The sequence below is a fragment of the Camelina sativa genome, chromosome 7 (assembly GCF_000633955.1).
Source record: "Camelina sativa cultivar DH55 chromosome 7, Cs, whole genome shotgun sequence".
Lineage (NCBI taxonomy): Eukaryota > Viridiplantae > Streptophyta > Magnoliopsida > Brassicales > Brassicaceae > Camelina > Camelina sativa.
Window position 1 is genome coordinate 26,117,537 of NC_025691.1, and position 14,203 is coordinate 26,131,739.

General features: G+C 37.2%; 6 protein-coding genes and 1 pseudogene across 7 annotated transcripts in view; 3 read left to right on the top strand and 4 right to left on the bottom strand.

Annotated features, from left to right (window-relative positions):
• Positions 1 to 1,405, bottom strand: part of LOC104702660 (triosephosphate isomerase, chloroplastic) — a 3,311-nt gene extending 1,906 nt beyond the window's left edge. Inside the window, exons 1-5 of the mRNA XM_010418558.2 lie at positions 1,084 to 1,405; positions 651 to 677; positions 491 to 560; positions 242 to 365; positions 3 to 87 (exon numbers count right to left, since the gene is read on the bottom strand). Coding sequence (XP_010416860.1) covers positions 3 to 87; positions 242 to 365; positions 491 to 560; positions 651 to 677; positions 1,084 to 1,269 — 492 coding nt within the window. The 5' untranslated portion in view covers positions 1,270 to 1,405. The remainder of the gene's footprint in view (positions 1 to 2; positions 88 to 241; positions 366 to 490; positions 561 to 650; positions 678 to 1,083) is intronic.
• LOC104702662 lies at positions 1,889 to 3,853 on the bottom strand (annotated as a pseudogene).
• Positions 1,889 to 5,100, bottom strand: LOC109125678. Of its 2 annotated transcripts, none has more exons than XM_019227900.1 (2): positions 3,776 to 5,100; positions 1,889 to 2,454 (listed from the first exon to the last, which is right to left on the bottom strand). In XM_019227900.1, exon 1 carries the CDS (start codon positions 4,074 to 4,076, stop codon positions 3,795 to 3,797), a length of 282 nt encoding a protein of 93 aa, XP_019083445.1. In that variant the 5' UTR covers positions 4,077 to 5,100; the 3' UTR covers positions 1,889 to 2,454; positions 3,776 to 3,794. The 2 variants fall into 2 exon arrangements, with proteins under 2 accessions (XP_019083445.1, XP_019083446.1); XM_019227901.1 differs by having other exon boundaries at positions 1,889 to 2,460.
• Positions 4,000 to 7,192, top strand: LOC104702661 (putative ER lumen protein-retaining receptor C28H8.4). Its single transcript, XM_010418559.2, has 7 exons — positions 4,000 to 4,067; positions 5,137 to 5,454; positions 5,673 to 5,872; positions 6,191 to 6,331; positions 6,413 to 6,493; positions 6,712 to 6,836; positions 6,918 to 7,192. The coding sequence occupies exons 2-7, from the start codon at positions 5,232 to 5,234 to the stop codon at positions 6,964 to 6,966; spliced, it is 819 nt and encodes a 272-aa protein (XP_010416861.1). The 5' UTR covers positions 4,000 to 4,067; positions 5,137 to 5,231; the 3' UTR covers positions 6,967 to 7,192.
• On the top strand, positions 7,434 to 8,229 carry LOC104702664. Its single transcript, XM_010418560.2, has 4 exons — positions 7,434 to 7,553; positions 7,638 to 7,691; positions 7,763 to 7,814; positions 7,932 to 8,229. Exons 1-4 carry the CDS (start codon positions 7,483 to 7,485, stop codon positions 8,040 to 8,042), a joined length of 288 nt encoding a protein of 95 aa, XP_010416862.1. The 5' UTR covers positions 7,434 to 7,482; the 3' UTR covers positions 8,043 to 8,229.
• On the bottom strand, positions 9,727 to 10,333 carry LOC109125677 (auxin-induced protein X15-like). The gene has a single exon (XM_019227899.1). It carries the CDS (start codon positions 10,231 to 10,233, stop codon positions 9,943 to 9,945), a length of 291 nt encoding a protein of 96 aa, XP_019083444.1. The 5' UTR covers positions 10,234 to 10,333; the 3' UTR covers positions 9,727 to 9,942.
• Positions 13,494 to 14,203, top strand: LOC104702666 (auxin-induced protein 15A-like). Its single transcript, XM_010418561.2, has one exon. It carries the CDS (start codon positions 13,591 to 13,593, stop codon positions 13,906 to 13,908), a length of 318 nt encoding a protein of 105 aa, XP_010416863.1. The 5' UTR covers positions 13,494 to 13,590; the 3' UTR covers positions 13,909 to 14,203.

Genomic DNA, 14,203 nt, shown 5'->3' on the forward strand with positions numbered 1-14,203 from the left:
ACCTCATCCTTTTCTCCGATGACATGTCTCCGTTCGGAGTGCCCAAGAATGACCCATTTGCAACCGAGGTCTTTGAGCTGTTCCACGCTGTATGGTGAAACAGGTGACTTTAAGTTCAGACAAAGACTCATATATAGAATGAAGAACGTCTTTAGGGGGGACGAATTGCAAAGCTCGTTTACCAAATTTTCAACCATATAAACAGCGAGATATAGTGTAAGTGTATAAGAGATGTCATAACCTGATTTCACCAGTGAAGGCTCCTCCTTTTCCAACCCAAGAGTTCTGACCCGATATTTCAATACGGTCTGTCAATGAAGACTTGACCTGGTCGATGTAGACAAACGGAGGTGACACAACAACATCTACACAGAGCACGCAAAGAAAAACGATCATTAAGAACAAATGGTAAGCAAGAGGTCCTTCGCATTCAAAAGTAAGTCTTGACTGTTGGTAGAAAATCTAAATAGGAAGAGTAGAAGAATCTCACCTACATCAGCTTCCAAGGTTGCACTGTTGAGATCAGAAACAAGCTTGGCGATGGAGTCCTTAGTCCCATTCTAAAACACATGCCACGAGAGACATTAGTTTGAGGATGAGAAAAAAGCTACAGAAGAAAGAAAAGAAAAGACTTTGGGCATTGTACTTACACACTTCCAGTTTCCTCCAACGAAAAACTGCAGCATAACAGAGAACAAAGCAAGTGATTAGAGTTTAGACAACGACTCAAAAGACCAGTCGAAATCCCAGACCCTGAATCTAGCATTCAACACATATGGTAAAGTAGCAAACAAAACCAAAGTTAAAGCATTGAATCAAATGAAGAGAATTGAGATTCTTGATCTCCTCTAAAAGGAATAACTTTGCACCTCAATCCTAAACCATGATCCATGAATCTATCATTCAACACATTTTGTGTGATGTAGCAAGCAAACTAAGACCCAAAAGTTAAGCACTGAATCCATTCAAGAGATTTGAGATTCTAATCATGCAACAAAAAGGAATAACTTTTTATTTTATCACTCAATCCTAAACAGTGAGAATCTAGCATTTGAATAGAGTTAAAGGGTTAAAAGTTGGAACCTTTCCGGATCCAGCCATGGCAACAACCCCTCTGGGAGAGCGGTGAGAAGAGGAAGAAACGAGACGGATAGAGGAATTGACGCGGTGGACGAAGGATTGGTTGGAGGAGACGGCGGCGGAGTCGAGCTTGGGAGAAATGCGGCGGAGGCCGGAGAAAGTGAGAGAGGTGGAGGTAGCAGCAGCCATGTCGTTCGGGTTTGGCGTGTAGTGAGTGAGTGGAAAAGGCAAAAAAAAAAGGAGATAGAGACGAGACTGTGACTTCTTCTCTCTCAGCTTAAGGTTGTAGCAGAGGAGAGGAGATAGAGCGGCGATGAGGGTTGGTCGGTTCTGCTCTCTCAAGGCTAATTTTGTCTTTCTCTCTTAATCAACTGTTCTCACGCGCCTAAGTCACATCTGATTCTCACGCGCTTCATTTTCAGGTGGTGCCCAAAATGGTCAATGAATAATGATGATTCATTTGATGATTTTTTTTGTTTTTCAACATCGAAAAAAGTATCTTGCAATCACTCTATACGTCGATGAATTATTTGTTTATACTAATCAGTAATCACGATTCATAACAAATACAGCGGTGACAACTTTATGAATATCATGCACTTATTACGGATGTGTATTGAATTCTATCACTTATCTTTTCTTCAAAGGATCTTTTGACAAATTTTGAATATTATTGGTTTAAAATTCTTGAAATTGGAAAATATCTACAGCATAGTCCATCATACTTCATGCTCCATGTATGTATAAATTAATTATTCAATTTAATGCATTTTGAAAAATTATCATATCCTTTTTTAATAATATTGAGTGACGTGAAAAGAAGATACATTTAGATAACACAGTCAGTCACACACGATCCTCATCCTCGGAGTAATGACCAAGTTTTAATAAGTACATCATAGTGACCACAAGACGACAACAACAAAACATGTGAAGTGGAAGCCTATCTATCAATATCAATAACATTAACCAGACCACATCTCCAAGAAACTTGACTGATACTGAAGCAAAACTAGCAACAAAACTATAACCGCCGCCACTCCCCATGGCGAGCTTCCACCGCCATCTCCGGCACCGGGACTCACGTAAGTCGTAGCCCGACGTTGACTGTTCGAAAACAATCCAAGAATAGCGTCAGGGTTCTCCATGGAAGATAACCAACGTACCAAGACTATGAGAAACAGAGGGATCAAGAGAAGAGCAAGATTCATATGCTCTTCCGCTGACTCGGCTGCATCTTCCAAGCTGAAGTACCATGACGTCAACAAGAACACCGAAGCCACGGCTAGGATTAAAAGAACTGGGTACGGTAGAGCGCGAGAGCGAGAATGAGTCCAAGATCGATGATCTTCTCTCTCCATAAGCCATAGTTTCCCTATACTAATAAAGATGATAGTTGATAATGATGAGAGATGCTCTTCTTGCGTTTATGGGATGTAGCAAAACAAAAAGAGAAAAAAACTTATAGAAACCGCCTCTACGTTATAATATTATAGTTTTGACTTTTGACCGACAGGTGAAAGATTATATAATGTTTAGTTTTATTTCATATTTCATTATAAATCTAACTGAAAATTAGTGGACTACAATTATTTCGATTAATATAGACCGATATCAAGCCAAATTCTAATATTGAGAAAGGAGAAAAAACTTATATATTAGATAACATATTTATAACGAATTTAACTATACTATACACAAACCAAATTAATTAATAGGTTTTTTAACTTTGGAGTTCTTTGCTTTTACCAATTTTTCGTAAATAAGAACGTATTAAATTACATAAATAATATTGAGCTTGTTAAGAATAAAGGTTTATAATTTTGTGTTTATATATTTTTTACTTGATCTAGTTTTTTTTTTTTTTTTTTTTTTTTTTTTTTTTTTTNGTATCCGAGTTTTTTTTTTTTTCCCCTTCGAATTTGAAACGTATGATACATGGCCTGGGTTTTGTTGAAAAATATATACTGGCATTTCCTGATTAAATATGAAATTTATGTTGCTTTCTCTTTCGTAATGGGCTCCGCACTAACACCTATAGAATTGTATAGGTGGAGCGTCGTTATCAATTTTCCTAATTTTCCTTTGCTTTAACTGTTGTCATTAATTATCACCTCTTCGATAAGCAACACAAAATTCAAAGATGACGAAAAAATGATTTGACCTTTTACCCTAGCCACCATTAACTCTAATCTGCCTAATCACAATATGACATAATTACTCTGTTATACTACAGTTCACAGTTTTCTTTACTAATTACATTAATCAGAAGATGTAGATTACTCGATTCCGTAGATTGATCTACAAAACGACAAGTACTCGATTACATTGATCTACAAAACTTTTCATCATTTCGTTATTCTATTATCCAGAAATTCATAAATTTATTCAAACTTTACTACTGGATTCCGTAGATTTTGATTTTTGAAAAGGAGAAAAATACAAGAAAAAAAAAAATTTGATCGCTATGATTGAAGAAGATGTAGCAATTAGATCGATCACACAAATATAAGAAATTAAGGTTAAGGTTAAATATTGTAATCTAAATCACGGTCATCAAAATCCACCAAAATCGGTGCTTCACGTCACATATATGCTTCACGTAAACATCAAGAGGGAATACCTATTACCTAACACATTTACAAAATATATAACTGATGATTTGCATAGAACGCAAACGCAACAAAATACTAACCGCGCGATCAAACAAACGTCTAGTAGTAGCAAACGCATCTCCAGCGACCACATGGACAGTAGTAAGTAGATCGCCTCGACGTTTCAAGGCAAGAGAGACATCTCACGGCGAAGAGCAGAGCCAATGGAACCGCGGCGAGAAGGAGCCAGCTCAGCACATCTTCTCCCGAGGAGACGGCTACCTCGAATTTCACGACGGAGGAAAGGGCTAAGAGGACGAGGGCCACCGTGATCATGACTATTACCGGCAAAGGCGACGTAGATACTCTGCACCGTCCGCAGCAGCAGCCGTGGTAATGCATCTAGCTCCCCCCACTTGTTGTGTTTTCTTTGGTTTTTTTTGTTTAGTTGTTTCGTAGTGAAATGCTATTTTATGTATATAATTACACGGCATCTAATAAAACAAAGTGAGAAAAAAGAGAAAGAGAGATAATGGTTTGTTAGGTATACTATTATTATGGTGGTCGATGATGAATGATGATACGACTCACTATTTTGGGATTATCATTAGTACAACTAGCTAGTGGGGTAACCAAGGAGTTTATGTTGTCATTTACATTATGTAATTTTGTGGATTAGTCAGACCATAATTTTTGTCTAATTTCGAAAGAATTATACTAATTCGTATTGATACTCATGCTTATTAAGCATTTGGGTTCGCTATACGGATTAGCCTGAACCCAATCCCCAAAAACAACAGGCAGATCTTTAAATTGTGATGGGATTTGTATGAGATATGAGTGATTGGTGGTTAGGTACATGAGAACAAGGAGGAAGCTTATCTTAGTGGCCTACCATGAAAAAGACACTCATTTCACCTTGTTCCACTCATATCCCTTTATAACATAATTTAGACGTTCTGCCTAATGTATTGTATGTCATTTCCAAGGATTCATATCATTGACCTTTTTTTCTATGTAGGCAACTACTGTATTGATCCACATTTTTTTTTTTTTTTTGATTCAGTTCAAGCAAGAAGACATAACATAAAAAATGTACATTTGTTTAAAGAATAATATGTCTTGTTTTATTTTAAAATTAGTTAACATGTTTTTTTTACCCCCAAAAAAAGCTTAAGAAAAATATCATATTTTGGTATATGTATGGTAACTGAGAAAGCACGTAAAAAAAAAATCCTGATAAAAAAACAACTGGTAAAAATTTGAATTATTTTATTCCACTTAAAAAGAGAAAAGAAAAAAAACATAATACTTTCTTTATTTAGGGCCTAAAATGGGTTTTATTGTGATCCGGCCCAATGAGTTTTGAGTATAAATGTATTAATGAGTCACGTGTGAAAGGGTGTTTTAGTCATTTTGGTATCGATGGGTTTATCGTATATTTTACACATTTAACCTGTAGAAAAAACTCTATCGTCGTCACTTTACCGAGAAAGCAAGACAAGAAGAAGAAGAAGAAGAAGAAGAAGAAGAAGAAGAGAACGAAGGAATCGAATTATGAAGTTAACGACGGCTCCGATCCACGCGGTGTCGAGATGGGTGAGGAGGCAGCCACCAAAGGTGAAAGCTTTCCTTGCCGTCGTATCAGGCATGGCGGCTCTTGTTCTCCTCAGATTCATCGTTCACGATCACGACAACCTCTTCGTTGCCGCCGAAGCTGTTCATTCAATTGGAATCTCTGTTCTTATCTATAAACTCATGAAGGAAAAGACTTGCGCTGGTACAACCTCAATCCCTGCTTTGACTTCGTTGTTTGTTACTAGTATCACATCCAATTTAGGGTTCTTAATTTAGGATACAGTTGTTTTTTGCTTGAACATGAGAATTTGGATCTGTGTTAAGATATAAAAATGTAGCCTTTATTCAACATTTCAGTATCCTCATTACAGAAATCAGAATTAAGCTCTAATCATCATAGATCTTTGGTGTGTTTGTCAGGATTGTCCCTGAAATCTCAGGAGCTTACGGCGATATTTCTAGCTGTTAGGCTCTATTGCAGTTTTGTAATGGAATATGATATACATACCATTCTGGACTTGGCTACTTTGGGAACAACTCTCTGGGTCATATATATGATCCGTTTTAAGCTTAAAGCTAGTTACATGGAGGACAAAGACAACTTTGCTCTCTATTATGTGGTAAGTGAGTCTGTCATTCTCGGTTATTGATCTTTTTTACTTGGATTCTGTGCTTGCTAGTCATGATGGTTATATCAGCAGTTACAGTTAAATGTCTTTTAGTCAAGCTTACCTTACGGTCAGATAAAAATGTTGCGTTCATTGGTAGCCTCCTGTAACTAGATTCTTTTAAGTTATTAGTTATAATCAGCGTTCCTTCGTATTTTGCATCAGTATCACATTTGGTTAATCTGCATATTACTTTCTATTCAGAACATGGTATGGTATTGAGGATTCATATATATATTGGTTTTTTTTTTGTCCTTTTGATTTTTGCAGCTCGTGCCCTGCGTTGTGTTAGCTGTATTGATCCATCCATCAACTTCACACAATATACTGAATAGAATTTCCTGGGCACTCTGTGTTTACCTCGAAGCTGTGTCAGTACTGCCACAGTTAAGAGTGATGCAGAACACAAAGGTATGCACTTTTTATAAGGTTGCTTTTTGAAACTTGAGAACTAAAAACAATTCCAATTACTGATATGTTTTGTTCATTCAGATTGTCGAACCCTTCACCGCTCATTATGTTTTTGCACTTGGAGTAGCAAGATTCCTTAGCTGTGCACACTGGGTCTTACAGGTATAGATTCTGATCTTCAAGAGAAAGTGAAGATTTACTTGTTTAATTTGTTCTTTCCTTGTTTTGCAAAAATCAATGGCATATATAACATCCTAAGCTTATGTCACTCAGCAAGTGATCAACTCTACAGTAGTCTTTAATCATAAGTTCTTCTCAAGACTTTGTGATATTTCTAAACTGAACGCGTAAATTTGATTTGGTCTTCCGTGTCGAAACAGATTATGGACACCCGTGGACGCCTGCTTGTAGCACTGGGTTATGGACTGTGGCCATCAATGGTGATAATCTCAGAAATCGTCCAAACATTCATCTTGGCAGATTTCTGTTACTACTACGTGAAAAGGTACTTTCCTTTTCTTCATCCACAAACTTCTTCAGTCTTTTTTGGCTTCACCTCTTTGATCCATATTTCTTTCTTGTGCAGTGTGTTCGGAGGCCAGCTTGTTTTACGGCTCCCATCTGGGGTTGTTTAAGTAACAAAGAGAAAGGAAAAAAAAAGATAGATACTTTGATGGCATTTGTAACACGAAAATAGATCTCTCAGCTTTGTGTATCTGAGTAGCCCCAGGCTGCTCTCAAAAGTTACTCCCTCGGGCCAAATCCTAATTCTTTCAACTGTGTTGTATATTTTTGTGGGTCATCTTAGACAGTCCCTTGGATATTATTGACATGATTTTGTCACTTCACTTTTGTGCTTAATCCTCCTTTTATTCTCATAGTGTTCGTTGCAGCATAGTTATGGACAAAAACATTGAATATCTAACGCAAGACCGTTGCTCGTCTTAAGATTGTTATAGCATATTACACTCACAAAATGGTCGAGTTCTCTCTTGTTTTCAAGATTTCAGCAGCATTTTAAATAGATGGGCTAATATTAGAAACATATGTAAATGGGCCGAATAATTGCGAATAGGCCCAATATAAATAATGGGAACCGTTGTCCCCTTGTTCTCTGTCTTTCGAGTTTTAGACACCGTAAGGCGAAAGAGATGGAACCACCGGCCACCGCCTCCAACCGCTCCTCCAGACGCCTTCTCTTTGACCGACGTTACGGCTGGGTGTAAATTCTCTAACTTCAGCAGTCAATTTCAATCCTTTGCAATATATTGGAGATAAATATGACACTGTTGGGCTTGTATTGTAGGGTCGACGACTGGAAGGACCCATCGGAAGAAGCTCTCGCCGGCGGCCGAGGAATGTAAGTCCAACAAAAACCCTTTTTACATTGGAAAGTTTTCTTCTTTGAAACTCAAGTATCTGTTGGAACAGGTTTTGTGTAGTTCCCTTGACGAAAACTCTGTTTCAGACAGCTTCACAATCAGTAAGCTTTTCTCTACTTCCCAATTCCATTAATTCGTAATCCGAATGTAAGAAATAACAAGTTCCGACCTTTAATCATCTTTTGCTCGGGTTTGGTTCTACCTACCTCTTCTTACAGATTAGCTCGGCTGTAAATTTTCTGGATATGAAGCTTCAGAATTTGAAAAATCCTATGCACAACCCAAAATCTAGTTTTGTAGACACTAGTGCAGATTCAAGGTCAGAATGAGATGTGTTGGATTGACATGTACTTGTGTTTATTGTTGGATTATACGGCTAGATCTCATCTTTGTACCTTTTTTTTTTTTTTTTTGCTTGTGTTCGTCACTTATATGAATATTCCTTCCCTTGTGAATCCTAAAGTTTTGTGTGTAATGATTTAGAAGCATATGTATAATCTAATTTCTTTATCTGTATGAAATGATGTGAGGCAAATACCAATATGGTGTTTCCTATAAATCTCTGTCGTTTGGAACAACTCTTTCAACAAGAAAGAAGAAAACTGTATGTATATTTACATTGGCTTCTAGTTCTCTAGTTAAAGAAAATCGGAAGTTCAAAATTGTATTCGCTGCTTGGTTCTACTACTGTCTCAGCTGAGAAGCTATAGCGACGAAAGTACCTTCAGGACATGGGATTGTCAACTGTCAAGCCACCCATGGGATGATCATACACCCCAACTCTTTCCTTCGGCCTTACTCAACAGAGCTTGGAATGAAGGCTGGTTCAAGAACGAAACCGGCACCATATATCTCTTCTTCTTGCTCTCCCCTAGAATTCCTTTTGGTGTCAAAGCTGTTTTGTTTGTTGGAATCTTCTTTGCAGCCAAAAGACCTCGCATCAGTGTCATTTCTCTCTCAAAGTTTCTGCAGATGGATCAGGGAAACTACTGTCCTAGTTCTGAATTGTTGATTATGATTTGGTTTTGTTTTGAGATGAGAAACTAAGTGTTCTCTCTCTCTCTGTATATAAATCAATGAGAAGATTGTTCTGTGGCCTACAAGAGGTGTGGACATGTATGGGTAGACTTTCACAATGGTGGGACATTGAAGCAGCACAGGGAGACTTTGAAGTTGTTGAACAGGACGAATCAAGAACTCACTGTCACACTGGTCTTAACATGGATTTGTCTGAGGATAGAAACTGCAGCAGCTCTATTTGAATGGGAGGGTCCGTCTTGGTCTGCCAAATTCACAAACGATCAAGTCAAGAGAGGCAAAGCCATGTGCTATTAGGTGAGTGTTATGGACACACCTTGCTGAAACTCCTTTATTGATTAGAGATTAAGATTAAGATTGCTACCTTAGGACTGTGGAGCTAACTTGCGGTTGCTGATTTGTCATAATCAGCATTGACAAAAGCGACATACAGCAGTGCACATAACCAAGAATGAGACAGCATGACGATCAGTGTGAGCCGAGGAACAACGACACGTTGTCCACCGATTAAAAGCAAAAGAACGGGACGTCGTGCACTTTTGAACATTAAAACAGGGAGAATGTCATGCCAGAGAGAAATGGCCAGCTTTCTGATGCTGTAAAACTAAACGGCATGAGTTCGGTAACTGAAGGCGGCACAATTACACAAATCAAGCTCTTAGTGTGGGGTTTGCAGAGTATGTCTGTGGTAACTGATGAATCTACCCCTTTTGGAGTCACAACTTGGAAAACGAGGAAACCAAAGAGTATATGTGGTCACTTAGACAAAATCCTGATTGCTCTGGCATTGGGGAGTGGTATACAAAGATCTCAAGCTTTACGTTGTAATATCAAAATCTTATATATCTCTGTAGAGCTTCCACGGATGTGCAATGTGTGTGTTGGTTTCTTCGTATTCAGTATATGGTGGATGAACCAAAATCTTTCTTTGTTCAGATGACAAACCTTGTAGTCACAGTAAGTGGAAATGTGCTAAATGATAACTCAAGTGTCAATAGAAGAATTCTTGAGTTTGTTTTATATTAACAACAACTCAGTAAAATGTGAGGAAGAAAAGGAATGTTACATCAGTCAAAAAAAGACATCCTATCTCTGTTTCACTTTCAAGGAAAAGAGATCATCTCTTCTTTTGTCTTGAAGAAAACGCATGGAAATTAAAGGGTTAGATCAATTGGTTCACTTGAATCACGATCAAGTTCTGAGGCGAGATGCGAGATCGATGAAGATTTGTTCAGTGCAGGGAATAGTGAGGCCACCCATTGGGTGATCAAACCCAAACTCCTCTTCTGCTTTTCTTAGAAGTTTTTGAAAACAAGGGTGGCTCAGGTACGTCACTGGAACCACGAATTTCTTCTTCTGCATCCTCTCTCCTACGTAAACCGCAAGGTATCCTTTTGGAACGTCGGCATTGTTTGATGAGTGTGAGAACGATTTTAAAAGTTGCTTTGATGATTGCAGCACACGAGAGATTCTGATAGCCATTGTTAGTTTGATGTTCTCTAATCAGAAAGATTATTTGCAAGTGAAAGTTTATTGCTTTTTACTAGAAAAGAAGTGAGAGAACTTTGGAGAGCTCAAGAAAAAGAGTGATGGCTATTTATAGAAAAGAACAACACTACTTGAAGATAACCCGATTGCCCATTGGTTGATTTACAGAATATCATAATTAAGATCATTAGCATCAACAAGCACATGGCTTTGTCTAATGATCATCTCCACGATGTTGATATGATGATACACAAACCACATATGATTCAATATTAGATAGGCTACCTTTATGTGAATTCAATTCTTGCCACATAAATGTTGAACGATAGGTATCGGTATGATAACTAAGTCATGTGGTCCTGTCTTTTGAAATCACTGAGAAGACCACCTTAATCCTGTCTTTTCATATCGCTGAGAAGACCTGCTTTACTTATGAGCAGGGACGTTGTGATATTAGCTATAAGGGCATGTTCATAGACGAAGAACATGTGATATCGCTCAAGATAACAATCTAGCTCCTAATGTAGACAATAACTAAATTTTCAATAAACCCGCCATTTTATGGATTAACTCCACTTGGCTAAACATCTTCAGTCCAAAACTATTTTTCTAAATTCACATAACAATATTCTGCATTTTACTCAGTTGTTAACACATAAGCAAGCAAGAAGAAGAGAAGAACGCTCTGTTTTTCGATTTTCTTGGGCCTTTCGTGTCATGGGCCTGAGTGAGTTTGCCTCTCTGCACTTCAAAAAGGACTCGGCTCAGCTTCAGTGAACAGGGAATACTACTACGCTGTTAAAGCCGAACGTCCACACTCAACAGTTCTATTCCATGCGAGTATGTGACTATGTTGAGAACGGATGTGAGCAGAGAGCCATTAGGCACGTATCGTTTAAGTACTTAAGACACGTTATATTGGATACATAGGTTATTTTAGTATTTGAAACCGTGACTTACATGTATGATTCCGTGTAATATGATCAATGAAAAACCGACAAAGGCGTTAAACGTCAAACCTTTGAACCTCCTTATTTGGAGGAAAAATTGACCACCGATGTATTTAGAAAAAGCTTCTAGCTATTCTTATAGTGCCGTCTCATTCTCGAGGTACCAATCTGTTTTTTGTTTTCTTTTCTCTTTTCCTTTTTTGTTTACTCAAAGACTCATGTTGTCATTTTCAGTTCACTATTCAACTGTTGATCATCGTACATATATATATGTCCATGTTCATATTGGCAGCTGATTATAACATGGAATAGTATCTTACTATTTGCAGTTGTTTTTTTGGGGTCCACGTTCTTTGCTAATTTCCTGCAAACCCATGTGATGAAAAGACTTTACATTTATGTTTGTGTGTATTTCGCTAGACTGTAACCAGCTCTCTTTTCTTGACTAAGACAAAACGAGTTTTGGGGAGATTGAAGATGATTTGCATCTACCGTGTGGTTTATGAATAGAGAAGACAGAGTTATATTATAAGAAGAAGACAGTTGAGGAAATGTCAGATTATCTTTCACGTGGTTGAAGAACATACATCAGAGTTGTTCTTCTCTATATAGAAATGGGGTTTTTGGGAAGATGAGATGTCTTGATCAAGGGAGAAGGGTCATTGATAGGATCTGCTCTGTTCTTTCTTTGTGAATGATACTTAAAAAAAAAAAAAAAACAGAGTAGTACAAAAGAACAGGACAAGTCAAGAGTTTTAATAGATTCCTCTTTCACGTGGTCGAATTAAAAAATAGAGATTTCCATAAAAAGAAGCAGACATGGATTTTGGGAGGTGAGATGTCTGCGGCTACACAAAACGTTTGAGAACGACTCCTATGCTCCGGAAGATAGGTTATATATACATATTTTCCTTCTTTTTTAACGGTTATGTAAGAAAGAGGAAAGTTTGTAAGAGACACAAGACAGCTCAAGGATAGAGGTAGGACAGTAGTAACATGGAGTTCATGTGGTTACATATATGAGACATGTCTTAGTCTTTAGCTCTAGGCAAATTTATCCATCCTAACGACTCTTCTTAGTTTTCTCATTTTCAATATTATCATATGACCAATCTCCTTCACAGAACATGCAAGCTTCTTCCTCTTGACAACGACGAGTCTCTCTCTTTATCTCTCTCTTTCTCTCTCTCTCTCTCCCCATAGCTCTAGTTTCTCTATTGTCTGTTGACGTAATCGTGAGAGCTAAATGCTCGAAAGTTTTTAAAGGATTTGAAGTGAAGAAGGATGAAGAATAATGAAGAGAGTTTGATGTTTCTTGAGAAATAAGCCAATAAGCTAAGCAGTGTGGGTTCTTTTTATGATTTTGGATAAAGTCTAATGTCTTTTTCTAATCGTATTGTTTAATACAAAACACACATTATGTTTAGAACATGGTGACATTACATGGTTATTAAGGAGAATCTTTGAGTTTTTTTTTTGTTTTTTTTTTATAAAAAATTTGTTTACAAGTAATGTGTGTTGTTAGAGGTTTTTTGAATGAATATTGGACCACAAACGACTTATATCATAAGCTAAAGGTAATTAATATAATAAATTGCATGCTTTGGCGTCAACTCTTTAACTATGCACGTAACGAAAACAAAGTGCAATATAAGGAGTCTTTACAAGTACATATACTTTGTACTCTTTGGTACATATATCCTCATTTCATTATGAAATCTAGTTAGCAAATGATGGTTATATCATTTTTCTTATTTCTAATGTAAAAAAAATAAATTAGGAGAGAGAAGAGATGAGGGGAGGACCAAAATTAGTTGATTGATGATATACATACGCAATATGAATCTTTAAAAACTAGAATGATAGTATCATTACTTACTCTCAAATAATTGATGGGTTTGTTGAAATTTTATTGCGGGGTAGACCATTCTTTATTAGGGTTTTAAAAAGATGGTCGTCTTAAACGGCAATATCCATATTGTTTGGAAAGTATATTTTACATTTTAGTGATTTGACCAATGTTTAGTGTAGTTTTCGTAGGATCTGATCATATGTCAAAAAGTGTTTAGTAAATTCGCCACAGATAAATCAATAAAACAAAACGCATAAGGTCTAAAACATAGCAGCATCCATGAAAAAATTAATTAAATTCTTGACTATTTGAGTTAACGACATTACTCTGTAGTTTTTTTTTTTTTCCATCACTAGTAGACGAATCCATCCAAATCTGATATTTTTGAATAATGAAGAAATTGAAATATTGGTGTAAGCTAGCATCCCATCCCCATCCTCATTCTCCGCCATAAATAACCCTTTCACCATCTCTCCGCCATCTACACCTCAACTTCTTCTTCTTCTTCTTCCTCTTCTTCTCTCAAGAAACAAATAACTAGCTAGCGCCATGGCGATTAAGAGATCTTCAAAGCTAGCACAAACGGCAATGCTGAAGCAAATCCTCAAGAGGTGCTCGAGCTTGGCCAAGAATCAATGCTATGACGAGGATGGCCTGCCTGTTGACGTACCAAAGGGTCATTTTGCCGTCTATGTAGGCGAAAAGAGGAGCCGTTACATCGTACCCATCTCCTTCTTGACTCATCCCAAGTTCAAGAGTTTGCTTCAACAGGCAGAGGAAGAGTTTGGGTTCAATCATGACATGGGACTCACTATTCCTTGTGAAGAAGTTGTTTTCCGCTCTCTAACATCCATGATTGGATGTTAATTGGGTGAGAGAAAGAGAGAGAGCTTATTTTTTCTTTATAATATAAATCAAGCTTTTAGTTACCTTTGGATGAACATTGTATCCAAAGTGTTTTTCCGAACTATAAAACCTATGATGATCCGCGTAAAATGACCCTTTTAGTATGTGGATTATGTCAGACATGGGTTATAGTTTATTAATTCCTAAAGTGTAGCGCCCTATGTTTGTTTCGCATTCAAGGGTTTGAGATGTAAACCTAATTTATTTTCCGCAAATAAATCGGAGTGATGGCTTGGGCTAATAAGAATTATTTATA

Coding starts and splice junctions, on each gene's coding strand:
- LOC109125678 (XM_019227900.1), bottom strand. CDS start 4,076: ATGCATTACCACGGCTGCTGCTGCGGACGGTGCAGAGTATCTACGTCG.
- LOC104702661 (XM_010418559.2), top strand. CDS start 5,232: ATGAAGTTAACGACGGCTCCGATCCACGCGGTGTCGAGATGGGTGAGG. Junction 5,873..6,190: donor ACTTTGCTCTCTATTATGTG/GTAAGTGAGTCT, acceptor TGATTTTTGCAG/CTCGTGCCCTGCGTTGTGTT. Junction 6,494..6,711: donor GTGCACACTGGGTCTTACAG/GTATAGATTCTG, acceptor GTGTCGAAACAG/ATTATGGACACCCGTGGACG.
- LOC104702664 (XM_010418560.2), top strand. CDS start 7,483: ATGGAACCACCGGCCACCGCCTCCAACCGCTCCTCCAGACGCCTTCTC. Junction 7,554..7,637: donor GACCGACGTTACGGCTGGGT/GTAAATTCTCTA, acceptor CTTGTATTGTAG/GGTCGACGACTGGAAGGACC. Junction 7,815..7,931: donor TTCAGACAGCTTCACAATCA/GTAAGCTTTTCT, acceptor CTCTTCTTACAG/ATTAGCTCGGCTGTAAATTT.
- LOC109125677 (XM_019227899.1), bottom strand. CDS start 10,233: ATGGCTATCAGAATCTCTCGTGTGCTGCAATCATCAAAGCAACTTTTA.
- LOC104702666 (XM_010418561.2), top strand. CDS start 13,591: ATGGCGATTAAGAGATCTTCAAAGCTAGCACAAACGGCAATGCTGAAG.